Source organism: Coregonus clupeaformis, chromosome 24 (assembly GCF_020615455.1).
Source record: "Coregonus clupeaformis isolate EN_2021a chromosome 24, ASM2061545v1, whole genome shotgun sequence".
Classification (NCBI taxonomy): Eukaryota; Metazoa; Chordata; class Actinopteri; order Salmoniformes; family Salmonidae; genus Coregonus; species Coregonus clupeaformis.
The window spans coordinates 5,904,480-5,920,374 of NC_059215.1; the positions used below are offsets into that span (position 1 = coordinate 5,904,480).

At 42.8% G+C, this 15,895-nt stretch overlaps 1 protein-coding gene across 1 annotated transcript in view; it reads left to right on the forward strand.

The window, feature by feature from the left end:
* Positions 1-15,500, forward strand: part of fgd1 (FYVE, RhoGEF and PH domain containing 1) — an 87,413-nt gene extending 71,913 nt beyond the window's left edge. The window contains exons 14-17 of the mRNA XM_045206795.1: positions 2,596-2,724; positions 3,417-3,575; positions 4,290-4,436; positions 13,021-15,500. Of these exons, the coding sequence (XP_045062730.1) occupies positions 2,596-2,724; positions 3,417-3,575; positions 4,290-4,436; positions 13,021-13,290 (705 nt within the window). The 3' untranslated portion in view covers positions 13,291-15,500. The remainder of the gene's footprint in view (positions 1-2,595; positions 2,725-3,416; positions 3,576-4,289; positions 4,437-13,020) is intronic.
* Positions 15,501-15,895: the final 395 nt, after the last annotated feature.

Below are 15,895 nucleotides of genomic sequence, written 5' to 3' on the forward strand. Positions count from 1 at the left end.
ACCCCAGCATACTCCCTCTAACCCCAGCATACTCCCTAGACTCTAACCCCAGCATACTCCCTCTAACCCCAGCATACTCCCTAGACTCTAACCCCAGCATACTCCCTAGACTCTAACCCCAACATACTCCCTAGACTCTAACCCCAGCATACTCCCTCTAACCCCAGCATACTCCCTAGACTCTAACCCCAGCATACTCCCTAGACTCTAACCCCAACATACTCCCTAGACTCTAACCCCAGCATACTCCCTAGACTCTAACCCCAGCATACTCCCTAGACTCTAACCCCAGCATACTCCCTAGACTCTAACCCCAGCATACTCCCTAGACTTTAACCCCAGCATACTCCCTAGACTCTAACCCCAGCATACTCCCTAGACTCTAACCCCAGCATACTCCCTAGACTCTAACCCCAGCATACTCCCTCTAACCCCAGCATACACCCTAGACTCTAACCCCAGCATACTCCCTAGACTCTAACCCCAGCATACTCCCTAGACTCTAACCCCAGCATACTCCCTAGACTCTAACCCAGCATACTCCCTAGACTCTAACCCCAGCATACTCCCTAGACTCTAACCCCAACATACTCCCTAGACTCTAACCCCAGCATACTCCCTAGACTATAACCCCAGCATACTCCCTAGACTCTAACCCCAGCATACTCCTAGACTCTAACCCCAGCATACTCCCTAGACTCTAACCCCAGCATACTCCCCTAGACTCTAACCCCAGCATACTCCCTAGACTCTAACCCCAACATACTCCCTAGACTCTAACCCCAGCATACTCCCTAGACTTTAACCCCAGCATACTCCCTAGACTATAACCCCAGCATACTCCTAGACTCTAACCCCAGCATACTCCCTAGACTCTAACCCCAGCATACTCCCTAGACTCTAACCCCAACATACTCCCTAGACTCTAACCCCAGCATACTCCCTAGACTCTAACCCCAGCATACTCCCTCTAACCCCAGCATACTCCCTCTAACCCCAGCATACTCCCTCTAACCCCAGCATACTCCCTCTATCCCCAACATATCCTCCAGACTCTAACCCCAGCATACTCCCTAGACTCTAACCCCAGCATACTCCCTAGACTCTAACCCCAGCATACTCCCTAGACTCTAACCCCAGCATACTCCCTCTAACCCCAGCATACTCCCTCTAACCCCAGCATACTCCCTCTATCCCCAACATATCCTCCAGACTCTAACCCCAGCATACTCCCTAGACTCTAACCCCAGCATACTCCCTAGACTCTAACCCCAGCATACTCCCTAGACTCTAACCCCAGCATACTCCCTAGACTCTAACCCCAGCATACTCCCTAGACTTTAACCCCAGCATACTCCCTAGACTCTAACCCCAGCATACTCCCTAGACTCTAACCCCAGCATACTCCCTAGACTCTAACCCCAGCATACTCCCTAGACTCTAACCCCAGCATACTCCCTAGACTCTAACCCCAGCATACTCCCTAGACTCTAACCCCAGCATACTCCCCTAGACTCTAACCCCAGCATACTCCCTAGACTCTAACCCCAGCATACTCCCTAGACTCTAACCCCAGCATACTCCCTAGACTCTAACCCCAACATACTCCCTAGACTCTAACCCCAGCATACTCCCTAGACTTTAACCCCAGCATACTCCCTAGACTATAACCCCAGCATACTCCCTAGACTCTAACCCCAGCATACTCCCTAGACTCTAACCCCAGCATACTCCCTAGACTCTAACCCCAGCATACTCCCTCTAACCCCAGCATACTCCCTCTAACCCCAGCATACTCCCTCTAACCCCAGCATACTCCCTAGACTCTAACCCCAGCATACTCCCTCTAACCCCAGCATACTCCCTAGACTCTAACCCCAGCATACTCCCTAGACTCTAACCCCAACATACTCCCTAGACTCTAACCCCAGCATACTCCCTCTAACCCCAGCATACTCCCTAGACTCTAACCCCAGCATACTCCCTAGACTCTAACCCCAACATACTCCCTAGACTCTAACCCCAGCATACTCCCTAGACTCTAACCCCAGCATACTCCCTAGACTCTAACCCCAGCATACTCCCTAGACTCTAACCCCAGCATACTCCCTAGACACTAACCCCAGCATACTCCCTAGACTCTAACCCCAGCATACTCCCTAGACTCTAACCCCAACATACTCCCTAGACTCTAACCCCAGCATACTCCCTAGACACTAACCCCAGCATACTCCCTAGACTCTAACCCCAGCATACTCCCTAGACTCTAACCCCAGCATACTCCATAGACTCTAACCCCAGCATACTCCCTAGACTCTAACCCCAACATAACCCCAGCATAACTCTTCATCTTCTGTGGCTGAAATGCCTTCCTCTGTGAGATCTTATTACTGTTTCTTAGCTCTCTCTCTCTTTCTCTCTCTCTCTCTCTCTCTCTCTTTCTCTGTCTCTCTTACTCTGTCTGTCTCTCGCTCTCAATTTTCTGTCTCTCTCTCTCTCTCTCTCTCTCTCTCTCTCTCTCTCTCTCTCTCTCTCTCTCTCTCTCTCTCTCTCTCTCTCTCTCTCTCTCTCTCTCTCTCTCTCTCGCTCTCTCAGAATTGTTCCGAGCTGGGGAAGCGTGCCCCCACTCCGATCCGTGAGAAGGAGGTGACTTTGTGTATGAAGTGCCAGGAGCCGTTCAACTCCATCACCAAGAGACGTCACCACTGCAAAGCCTGTGGACAAGTACGTTTCCAATCAAATCATGTTGTTATGTACATGTGACCTGATGATGTCAGTCAGTCTACTCCTGAGGAAGTAGACCAACTTAATATTAAAAACTCTTGATTTCTAAAAGGATTCATATAATAAAATGGAGTTCTACATTTTCATCAATATTGAGTGAGAGTTGCGCTTCTTCGGACGTTCATGTGGTTTGAGCTGTACCTTGACTCTCATTGGTTGAAACGCTGTCCCCCACAGCCCCCACCCCCGCAGGGGGCCTTTTGCCTTTTGGTAGGCCGTTATTGTAAATAAGAATTTGTCCTTAACTGACTTGCCTGGTTAAATAAAGGTAAAAAATAAATAAAAATGTAACCAGCCAGCGAACTCATTCCATGTCCCCAGTCCTCGGCTCTCTGTCTAACTCTGTTTACTCCATCAATGTCCCCAGTCAACTGCTGAGAAAGTAGGGTTGACTCTCTTGCTCAATACTTAAAAGAGTATATTATATTGATATGCAAAAAAAAGTATGGTCAAATCAAGAGTAAGTTGTGCCTATATATTCTGATGTTGAAGAGGATGCACCTAATCTTCCATCAGTGGCCTGCCGTCAGTGAACTGCTTCTTGTCCCTCACACCTGAGCTCTCTGTGTATCCCAGGTGTAATACTTGTTAACAGTGTTGAGAGATCTAACTCCTCTCTCTGTGTATCCCAGGTGGTGTGTGGAAAGTGTTCAGAGTTCAGGGCCCGTCTGCTCTATGACAACAACAGGGCTAACAGGGTGTGTATCGACTGCTATACCACCCTAGTGGGGGTTCCCCCCTCCCCCGCCAGCCTGACCTGCAGCATAAACAGACGACGGTCAATACTGGAGGTACGTAACAGGATCCTGACTGCTGTAGAAAAAGGGATACTTTGGGATGTTATCTACTTACCCAGAGTCAGATGAACTTGTGGATACCATTTTAATTTATCTTTGTACGGTATGAAGGAAGTTAGAGGGAGTTTCGCAACCCAATGCTAACTAGCAAAACAATGCTAACTAGCGACCCAATGCTAAGTAGCGACCCAATGCTAACTAGCAAAACAATGCTAACTAGCGACCCAATGCTAACTAGCAAAACAATGCTAACTAGCGACCCAATGCTAAGTAGCGACCCAATGTTAACTAGCGTTAGTGCAAAGACTGTAAGTCGATGGGATCAGCTAGCAGGTGATAATAGATAGATTAGAAGACTTGAGGTCAAATACATATCTTTCCATCAGATGCTTGTTGTGCTGGAGGTCCTGCCTGCAGGCCTTGGTCAAATGCATTACCAAACTCAGCCAAATACATGCATTCGTGTCAAATACTTTACACATTTGTAGCTGTACTGAAAAAGTACAAGGGAAGACATGAGGAGACAAAAAGATGAGAAAGAACATTATTCTGGTGTCCTGGAAAATAAGACCAAGCTGCACAACATCAATGGAGAGTGGTCTCTAATGCTGTGTGTGTGTGTGTGTGTGTGTGTGTGTGTGTGTGTGTGTGTGTGTGTGTGTGTGTGTGTGTGTGTGTGTGTGTGTGTGTGTGTGTGTGTGTGTACAGAAACAGGCGTCGGTAGCAGCAGAGAACAGTGTGTTGTGTAGCTTCCTTCACCACATGGAGAAGGGAGCAGGCAGAGGCTGGCAGAAAGCCTGGTTTGTCATCCCAGAGAACGAACCACTGGTGCTGTACATATACGGTGCTCCTCAGGTGAGATGACCTGTTATTACACCCCTATTAACCTGTTATTACACCCCTATTAGACTGTTATTACACCCCTATTAGACTGTTATTACACCCCCATTAGACTGTTATTACACCCCCATTAGACTGTTATTACGCCCCTATTAGCCTGTTATTACACCCCCATTAGACTGTTATTACACCCCTATTAGACTGTTATTACACCCCTATTAGACTGTTATTACACCCCTATTAGCCTGTTATTACACCCCTATTAGCCTGTTATTACACCCCTATTAGACTGTTATTACACCCCTATTAGACTGTTATTACACCCACATTAGACTGTTATTACACCCCTATTAGCCTGTTATTACACCCCTATTAGACTGTTATTACACCCCTATTAGACTGTTATTACACCCCTATTAGACTGTTATTACACCCCTATTAGTCTGTTATTACACCCCTATTAGACTGTTATTACACCCCTATTAGACTGTTATTACACCCCTATTAGACTGTTATTACACCCCTATTAGACTGTTATTACACCCCTATTAGACTGTTATTACACCCCTATTAGACTGTTATTACACCCCTATTAACCTGTTATTACACCCCTATTAGACTGTTATTACACCCCTATTAGACTGTTATTACACCCCCATTAGACTGTTATTACACCCCCATTAGACTGTTATTACACCCCCATTAGACCGTTATTACACCCCTATTAACCTGTTATTACACCCCTATTAACCTGTTATTACACCCCTATTAGACTGTTATTACACCCCCATTAGACTGTTATTACACCCCCATTAGACTGTTATTACACCCCTATTAGACTGTTATTACACACCTATTAGACTGTTATTACACCCCTATTAGACTGTTATTACACCCCCATTAGACTGTTATTACACCCCTATTAGACTGTTATTACACCCCTATTAGACTGTTATTACACCCCTATTAGACTGTTATTACACCCCTATTAGACTGTTATTTCACCCCCATTAGACTGTTATTACACCCCTATTAGACTGTTATTACACCCCTATTAGACTGTTATTACACCCCTATTAGACTGTTATTACACCCCTATTAGACTGTTATTACACCCTATTAGACTGTTATTACACCCCTATTAGACTGTTATTACACCCCTATTAGCCTGTTATTACACCCCTATTAGACTGTTATTACATCCCTATTAGACTGTTATTACACCCCTATTAGACTGTTATTACACCCCTATTAGACTGTTATTACACCCCTATTAGCCTGTTATTACACCCCTATTAGACTGTTATTACACCCCTATTAGACTGTTATTAGACTGTTATTACACCCCTATTAGACTGTTATTACATCCCTATTAGACTGTTATTAGACTGTTATTACACCCCTATTAGACTGTTATTACACCCCCATTAGACTGTTATTACACCCCCATTAGACTGTTATTACACCCCTATTAGACTGTTATTACACCCCTATTAGACTGTTATTACACCCCTATTAGACTGTTATTACACCCCTATTAGACTGTTATTACACCCCTATTAGACTGTTATTACACCCCTATTAGACTGTTATTACACCCCATTAGACTGTTATTACACCCCTATTAGACTGTTATTACACCCCTATTAGACTGTTATTACACCCCTATTAGACTGTTATTACACCCCTATTAGACTGTTATTACACCCCTATTAGACTGTTATTACACCAATATTAGACTGTTATTACACCCCTATTAGACTGTTATTACACCCCATTAGACTGTTATTACACCCCTATTAGACTGTTATTACACCCCTATTAGACTGTTATTACACCCCATTAGACTGTTATTACACCCCTATTAGACTGTTATTACACCCATATTAGACTGTTATTAGACTGTTATTACACCCCTATTAGACTGTTATTACACCCCTATTAGACTGTTATTACACCCCTATTAGACTGTTATTACACCCCTATTAGACTGTTATTACACCCCATTAAACTGTTATTACACCCCTATTAGACTGTTATTAGACTGTTATTACACCCCCATTAGCCTGTTATTACATCCCTATTAGACTGTTATTACACCCCTATTAGACTGTTATTACACCCCATTAAACTGTTATTACACCCCTATTAGACTGTTATTACACCCCTATTAGACTGTTATTACACCCCTATTAGACTCTTATTACACCCCTATTAGCCTGTTATTACACCCCTATTAGCCTGTTATTACACCCCTATTAGACTGTTATTACACCCCTATTAGACTGTTATTACACCCCCATTAACCTGTTATTACACCCCCATTAGACTGTTATTACACCCCTATTAGACTGTTATTACACCCCTATTAGACTGTTATTACACCCCTATTAGACTGTTATTACACCCCTATTAGACTGTTATTACACCCTATTAGCCTGTTATTACACCCCTATTAGACTGTTATTACACCCCCATTAGACTGTTATTACACCCCTATTAGACTGTTATTACACCCCTATTAGACTGTTATTACACCCCTATTAGACTGTTATTACACCCCCATTAGACTGTTATTACACCCCTATTAGACTGTTATTACACCCCTATTAGACTGTTATTACACCCCTATTAGACTGTTATTACACCCCTATTAGACTGTTATTACACCCCTATTAGACTGTTATTACACCCCCATTAGACTGTTATTACACCCCTATTAGACTGTTATTACACCCCTATTAGACTGTTATTACACCCCTATTAGACTGTTATTACACCCCATTAAACTGTTATTACACCCCTATTAGACTGTTATTACACCCCTATTAGACTGTTATTACACCCCTATTAGACTGTTATTACACCCCTATTAGACTGTTATTACACCCCATTAAACTGTTATTACACCCCTATTAGACTGTTATTACACCCCTATTAGACTGTTATTACACCCCTATTAGCCTGTTATTACACCCCTATTAGCCTGTTATTACACCCCTATTAGACTGTTATTACACCCCTATTAGCCTGTTATTACACCCCTATTAGACTGTTATTACACCCCTATTAACCTGTTATTACACCCCTATTAGACTGTTATTTCACCCCTATTAGACTGTTATTACACCCCCATTAACCTGTTATTACACCCCCATTAGACTGTTATTACACCCCCATTAGACTGTTATTACACCCCTATTAGACTGTTATTACACCCCTATTAGACTGTTATTACACCCCTATTAGACTGTTATTACACCCCTATTAGACTGTTATTACACCCCTATTAGCCTGTTATTACACCCCTATTAGACTGTTATTACACCCCCATTAGACTGTTATTACACCCCTATTAGACTGTTATTACACCCCTATTAGACTGTTATTACACCCCTATTAGACTGTTATTACACCCCTATTAGACTGTTATTACACCCCCATTAGACTTAGACTGTTATTACACCCCTATTAGTCTGTTATTACACCCCTATTAGACTGTTATTACACCCCTATTAGCCTGTTATTACACCCTTATTAGACTGTTATTACACCCCCATTAGACTGTTATTACACCCCTATTAGACTGTTATTACACCCCTATTAGACTGTTATTACACCCCTATTAGACTGTTATTACACCCCCATTAGACTGTTATTACACCCCCATTAGACTGTTATTACACCCCTATTAGCCTGTTATTACACCCCTATTAGACTGTTATTACACCCCTATTAGCCTGTTATTACACCCCTATTAGCCTGTTATTACACCCCTATTAGCCTGTTATTACACCCCTATTAGACTGTTATTACACCCCCATTAGACTTAGACTGTTATTACACCCCTATTAGTCTGTTATTACACCCCTATTAGACTGTTATTACACCCCTATTAGCCTGTTATTACACCCCTATTAGACTGTTATTACACCCCTATTAGACTGTTATTACACCCCTATTAACCTGTTATTACACCCCTATTAGCCTGTTATTACACCCCTATTAGACTGTTATTACACCCCTATTAGACTGTTATTACACCCCTATTAGCCTGTTATTACACCCCTATTAGACTGTTATTACACCCCTATTAGCCTGTTATTACACCCCTATTAGACTGTTATTACACCCCTATTAGACTGTTATTACACCCCTATTTGACTGTTATTACACCCCTATTAGCCTGTTATTACACCCCTATTAGCCTGTTATTACACCCCTATTAGACTGTTATTACACCCCCATTAGACTTAGACTGTTATTACACCCCTATTAGTCTGTTATTACACCCCTATTAGACTGTTATTACACCCCTATTAGCCTGTTATTACACCCCTATTAGACTGTTATTACATCCCTATTAGACTGTTATTACACCCCTATTAGACTGTTATTACACCCCTATTAGACTGTTATTACACCCCTATTAGACTGTTATTACACCCCTATTAGACTGTTATTACACCCCTATTAGACTGTTATTACACACCTATTAGACTGTTATTACACCCCTATTTGACTGTTATTACACCCCTATTAGACTGTTATTACACCCCTATTAGACTGTTATTACACCCCCATTAGACTGTTATTACACCCCTATTAGACTGTTATTACACCCCTATTAGACTGTTATTACACCCCTATTAGACTGTTATTAGACTGTTATTACACCCCTATTAGACTGTTATTACACCCCTATTAGACTGTTATTACACCCCTATTAGACTGTTATTACACCCCTATTAGACTGTTATTACACCCCTATTAGACTGTTATTAGACAGTTATTACACCCCTATTAGACTGTTATTACACCCCTATTAGACTGTTATTAGACTGTTATTACACCCCTATTAGACTGTTATTACACCCCTATTAGACTGTTATTACACCCCCATTAGACTTAGACTGTTATTACACCCCTATTAGCCTGTTATTACACCCCTATTAGCCTGTTATTACACCCCTATTAGACTGTTATTACACCCCTATTAGACTGTTATTACACCCCTATTAGACTGTTATTACACCCCTATTAGACTGTTATTACACCCCTATTAGACTGTTATTACACCCCTATTAGCCTGTTATTACACCCCTATTAGACTGTTATTACACCCCTATTAGCCTGTTATTACACCCCCATTAGACTGTTATTACACCCCTATTAACCTGTTATTACACCCCTATTAGACTGTTATTACACCCCTATTAGACTGTTATTACACCCCTATTAGCCTGTTACTACTCCCCTATTAGCCTGTTATTACACCCCTATTAGACTGTTATTAGACCCCTATTAGACTGTTATTACACCCCTATTAGCCTGTTATTACACCCCCATTAGACTTATTACACCCCTATTAGCCTGTTATTACACCCCTATTAGACTGTTATTACACCCCTATTAGACTGTTATTACACCCCTATTAGCCTGTTATTACACCCCTATTAGACTGTTATTACACCCCTATTAGACTGTTATTACACCCCTATTAGCCTGTTATTACACCCCTATTAGCCTGTTATTACACCCCCATTAGACTGTTATTACACCCCTATTAACCTGTTATTACACCCCTATTAGACTGTTATTACACCCCTATTGGCCTGTTATTACACCCCCATTAGACTGTTATTACACCCCTATTAGACTGTTATTACACCCCTATTAGACTGTTATTACACCCCTATTAACCTGTTATTACACCCCTATTAGACTGTTATTACACCCCTATTAGACTGTTATTACACCCCCATTAGACTGTTATTACACCCCTATTAGACTGTTATTACACCCCTATTAGACTGTTATTACACCCCTATTAGACTGTTATTACACCCCTATTAGACTGTTATTACACCCCTATTAGACTGTTATTACACCCCCATTAGACTGTTATTACACCCCTATTAGACTGTTATTAGACTGTTATTACACCCCCATTAGACTGTTATTACACCCCTATTAGACTGTTATTACACCCCTATTAGCCTGTTATTACACCCCTATTAGACTGTTATTACACCCCTATTAGACTGTTATTACACCCCTATTAGCCTGTTATTACACCCCTATTAGACTGTTATTACACCCCTATTAGACTGTTATTACACCCCTATTAGACTGTTATTACACCCCTATTAGACTGTTATTACACCCCTATTAGACTGTTATTACACCCCTATTAGACTGTTATTACACCCCTATTAGACTGTTATTAGACTGTTATTACACCCCCATTAGCCTGTTATTACATCCCTATTAGACTGTTATTACACCCCTATTAGACTGTTATTACACCCCTATTAGACTGTTATTACACCCCTATTAGACTGTTATTACACCCCCATTAGACTGTTATTAGACTGTTATTACACCCCTATTAGACTGTTATTACACCCCTATTAGACTGTTATTACACCCCTATTAGACTGTTATTAGACTGTTATTACACCCCTATTAGACTGTTATTACACCCCCATTAGCCTGTTATTACACCCCTATTAGACTGTTATTACACCCCCATTAGCCTGTTATTACACCCCTATTAGACTGTTATTACACCCCCATTAGACTGTTATTACACCCCTATTAGCCTGTTATTACACCCCTATTAGACTGTTATTACACCCCCATTAGCCTGTTATTACACCCCTATTAGACTGTTATTACACCCCATTAGCCTGTTATTACACCCCTATTAGACTGTTATTACACCCCCATTAGCCTGTTATTACACCCCTATTAGACTGTTATTACACCCCCATTAGACTGTTATTACACCCCTATTAGCCTGTTATTACACCCCTATTAAACTGTTATTACACCCCTATTAGACTGTTATTAGCCTGTTATTACACCCCTATTAGACTGTTATTACACCCCTATTAGACTGTTATTACACCCCTATTAGCCTGTTATTACACCCCTATTAGCCTGTTATTACACCCCTATTAGACTGTTATTACACCCCCATTAGCCTGTTATTACACCCTATTAGACTGTTATTACACCCCCATTAGCCTGTTATTACACCCCTATTAGACTGTTATTACACCCCCATTAGCCTGTTATTACACCCCTATTAGACTGTTATTACACCCCCATTAGCCTGTTATTACACCCCTATTAGACTGTTATTACACCCCCATTAGACTGTTATTACACCCCTATTAGCCTGTTATTACACCCCTATTAGACTGTTATTACACCCCCATTAGCCTGTTATTACACCCCTATTAGACTGTTATTACACCCCCATTAGACTGTTATTACACCCCTATTAGCCTGTTATTACACCCCTATTAGACTGTTATTACACCCCCATTAGCCTGTTATTACACCCCTATTAGACTGTTATTACACCCCCATTAGCCTGTTATTACACCCCTATTAGACTGTTATTACACCCCCATTAGCCTGTTATTACACCCCTATTAGACTGTTATTACACCCCCATTAGACTGTTATTACACCCCTATTAGCCTGTTATTACACCCCTATTAAACTGTTATTACACCCCTATTAGACTGTTATTAGCCTGTTATTACACCCCTATTAGACTGTTATTACACCCCTATTAGACTGTTATTACACCCCTATTAGACTGTTATTACACCCCTATTAGACTGTTATTACACCCCTATTAGACTGTTATTACACCCCTATTAGACTGTTATTACACCCCTATTAGACTGTTATTACACCCCTATTAGACTGTTATTACACCCCCATTAGACTGTTATTACACCCCCATTAGACTGTTATTACACCCCCATTAGACTGTTATTACACCCCTATTAGACTGTTATTACACCCCTATTAGCCTGTTATTACACCCCTATTAGACTGTTATTACACCCCTATTAGACTGTTATTAGACTGTTATTACACCCCTATTAGACTGTTATTACACCCCTATTAGACTGTTATTACACCCCTATTAGACTGTTATTACACCCCTATTAGACTGTTATTACACCCCTATTAGACTGTTATTACACCCCTATTAGACTGTTATTACACCCCTATTAGACTGTTATTACACCCCTATTAGCCTGTTATTACACCCCCATTAGACTGTTATTACACCCCTATTAGACTGTTATTAGCCTGTTATTACACCCCTATTAGCCTGTTATTACACCCCTATTAGACTGTTATTAGAACGTTATTAGACTGGTACATATACAGTGCTCCTGAGATCAGTTCAATAATACTTTACCTTGGCTATTATTAGACATGTTATTACATAATTTACTTAAAGACCTGCTATTACACTTGGATTTGGAACATTCAACCAAGTCTATCCTCTCTCTGTGTGACCTCTCTGTCTGTCCTCTCTGTCTGTCCTTTCACTCTGTCCTCTCTGTCTGTCCTCTGTCTGTCCTCTCTGTCTGTCCTCTCTGTCTGTCCTTTCACTCTGTCCTCTCTGTCTGTCCTCTCTGTCTGTCCTCTCTCTCTTTGTCCTCTCTGTCTATCCTCTCTGTCTGTCCTCTCTGTCTGTCCTTTCGCGCTGTCCTCTCTCTCTGTTCTCTCTGTCTGTCCTCTGTCCTCTCTGTCCTGCCCTCTTCCTCCCCTGTGTACCCAGGATGTGAAAGCCCAGCGCTCTGTACCCTTGATTGGCTTTGAGGTCTCCCTTCCTGATTCATGTGACCGCCTGGAACGCCGCTTTGCCTTCAAAATCAGCCAATCACACCTTACTCTCTACTTCAGTGCCGATGGGGAGGAGCTACAGCGCCGCTGGATAGAGGTCCTATCACGCGCAGGGAGAGGGGAGGAGCTACAGGCTCACGGTTCAATTACAGAGGCCCTAGAGGAGGAAGGGGAGGAGACTGCAACCTCGGGAGAGAATACATGATTGGTTAGGAGGCGTACAATCAGTATTAGATCATCTGTTGTCTAAAGACACAAACTACAAACTGTACAGAACATGAGCAGCACACACACACACACACACACACACACACACACACACACACACCTCTGTATTTAATGTCAGTGATCAGTCAGTTGCATGGTAATATCTACAGGTCCGTTTCTCTCAGTCAGTGTATTGCTCATCATCTTGTCAGTGAACCAGTGTTTGCAACAAAAAAAAAAGTAAAGTGTTGCTCTCCTCCTCCTTTCAGAAGATATATCAGAAGCTGAAATGCAGTATACGAAGATGTGTGTCACAGTGAATAGCTTCCCTCCAGTCAGACGTTGACATTGTGTGTCACAGTGAATAGTTTCCCTCCAGTCAGACAGACATTTTACATCTGAGAACAGACTTCCTCCTCCTCACCATTTCTCTCTTTGCCAAATCAATGTTGACAATATGATGTTTATAGCATTGAGTGGTTGCTATTCTGTCTGAGTGTTCTATGGTCCTGAGTGTTCTATGGTCCTGAGTGTTCTATGGTCCTGAGTGTTCTAGGGTCCTGAGTGTTCTATGGTCCTGAGTGTTCTATGGTCCTGAGTGTTCTATGGTCCTGAGTGTTCTATGGTCCTGAGTGTTCTATGGTCCTGAGTGTTCTATGGTCCTGAGTGTTCTATGGTCCTGAGTGTTCTATGGTCCTGAGTGTTCTATGGTCCTGAGTGTTCTATGGTCCTGAGTGTTCTATGGTCCTGAGTGTTCTATGGTCCTGAGTGTTCTAGGGTCCTGAGTGTTCTATGGTCCTGAGTGTTCTATGGTCCTGAGTGTTCTAGGGTCCTGAGTGTTCTATGGTCCTGAGTGTTCTAGGGTCCTGAGTGTTCTAGGGTCCTGAGTGTTCTATGGTCCTGAGTGTTCTATGGTCCTGAGTGTTCTATGGTCCTGAGTGTTCTATGGTCCTGAGTGTTCTATGGTCCTGAGTGTTCTATGGTCCTGAGTGTTCTATGGTCCTGAGTGTTCTATGGTCCTGAGTGTTCTATGGTCCTGAGTGTTCTATGGTCCTGAGTGTTCTATGGTCCTGAGTGTTCTATGGTCCTGAGTGTTCTATGGTCCTGAGTGTTCTAGGGTCCTGAGTGTTCTATGGTCCTGAGTGTTCTATGGTCCTGAGTGTTCTATGGTCCTGAGTGTTCTATGGTCCTGAGTGTTCTAGGGTCCTGATTATTCTAGGGTTCTGAGTGTTTTTAACTCCACAGAAGACAGTAGAAGTCTGATGATACACTACAGTGCTGTTTCTGTTTCCTCAATATGAAATGGCTGTTGTTTGGATGGGAAGGTTGTCGTATCCTATCAGTTACTTCCTTCCTGATGCAATGAGATGGTCCTGAAGGGCTGGACTGGACAGTGTTGGAATGTGATGATGGATGAGGGCTAACTGAGACAGACAGACACACAGACAGACATTGTCAGATAGACAGACTGTAGCTCACAGTACAGATGGCCCCCCTGGCTAAAGAGGGAACAAGATGTCCGTCTGCTACAGCTGCCTCCTCTCTCCCACCCATGCCTGCTGTGGGGGATGTGAAGCTATATCCTTCCACATATGCTGTGGGGGATGTGAAGCTATATCCTTCCACGTCAACTGTGGGGGATGTGAAGCTATATCCTTCCACGTCTGTTGTGGGGGATGTGAAGCAATATCCTTCCATGTCAACTGTGGGGGATGTGAAGCAATATCCTTCCACGTCTGCTGTGGGGGATGTGAAGCAATATCCTTCCACGTCTGCTGTGGGGGATGTGAAGCTACAAACTTCCACATCTGCTGTGGGGGATGTGAAGCAATATCCTTCCACGTCTGTTGTGGGGGATGTGAAGCTATATCCTTCCACGTCTGTTGTGGGGGATGTGAAGCTATATCCTTCCACGTCTGTTGTGGGGGATGTGAAGCAATATCCTTCCACGTCTGTTGTGGGGGATGTGAAGCTATATCCTTCCACGTCTGCTGTGGGGGATGTGAAGCAATATCCTTCCACGTCTGTTGTGGGGGATGTGAAGCTATATCCTTCCACGTCTGTTGTGGGGGATGTGAAGCAAAATCCTTCCATGTCAACTGTGGGGGATGTGAAGCAATATCCTTCCACGTCTGCTGTGGGGGATGTGAAGCAATATCCTTCCACGTCTGCTGTGGGGGATGTGAAGCTACAAACTTCCACATCTGCTGTGGGGATGTGAAGCAATATCCTTCCACGTCTGTTGTGGGGGGATGTGAAGCTATATCCTTCCACGTCTGTTGTGGGGGATGTGAAGCTATATCCTTCCACGTCTGCTGTGGGGGATGTGAAGCAATATCCTTCCACGTCTGCTGTGGGGGATGTGAAGCAATATCCTTCCACGTCTGCTGTGGGGGATGTGAAGCAATATCCTTCCACGTCTGCTGTGGGGGATGTGAAGCAATATCCTTCCACGTCTGTTGTGGGGGATGTGAAGCAATATCCTTCCACGTCTGTTGTGGGGGATGTGTTACATCCCCAAGCTATATCCTTCCTCTCACGTACTCTCTGTCTCCCGGGTCGGCTGTATAGAATTTAGAATTGGGAACTGTCCCTTGTTATGG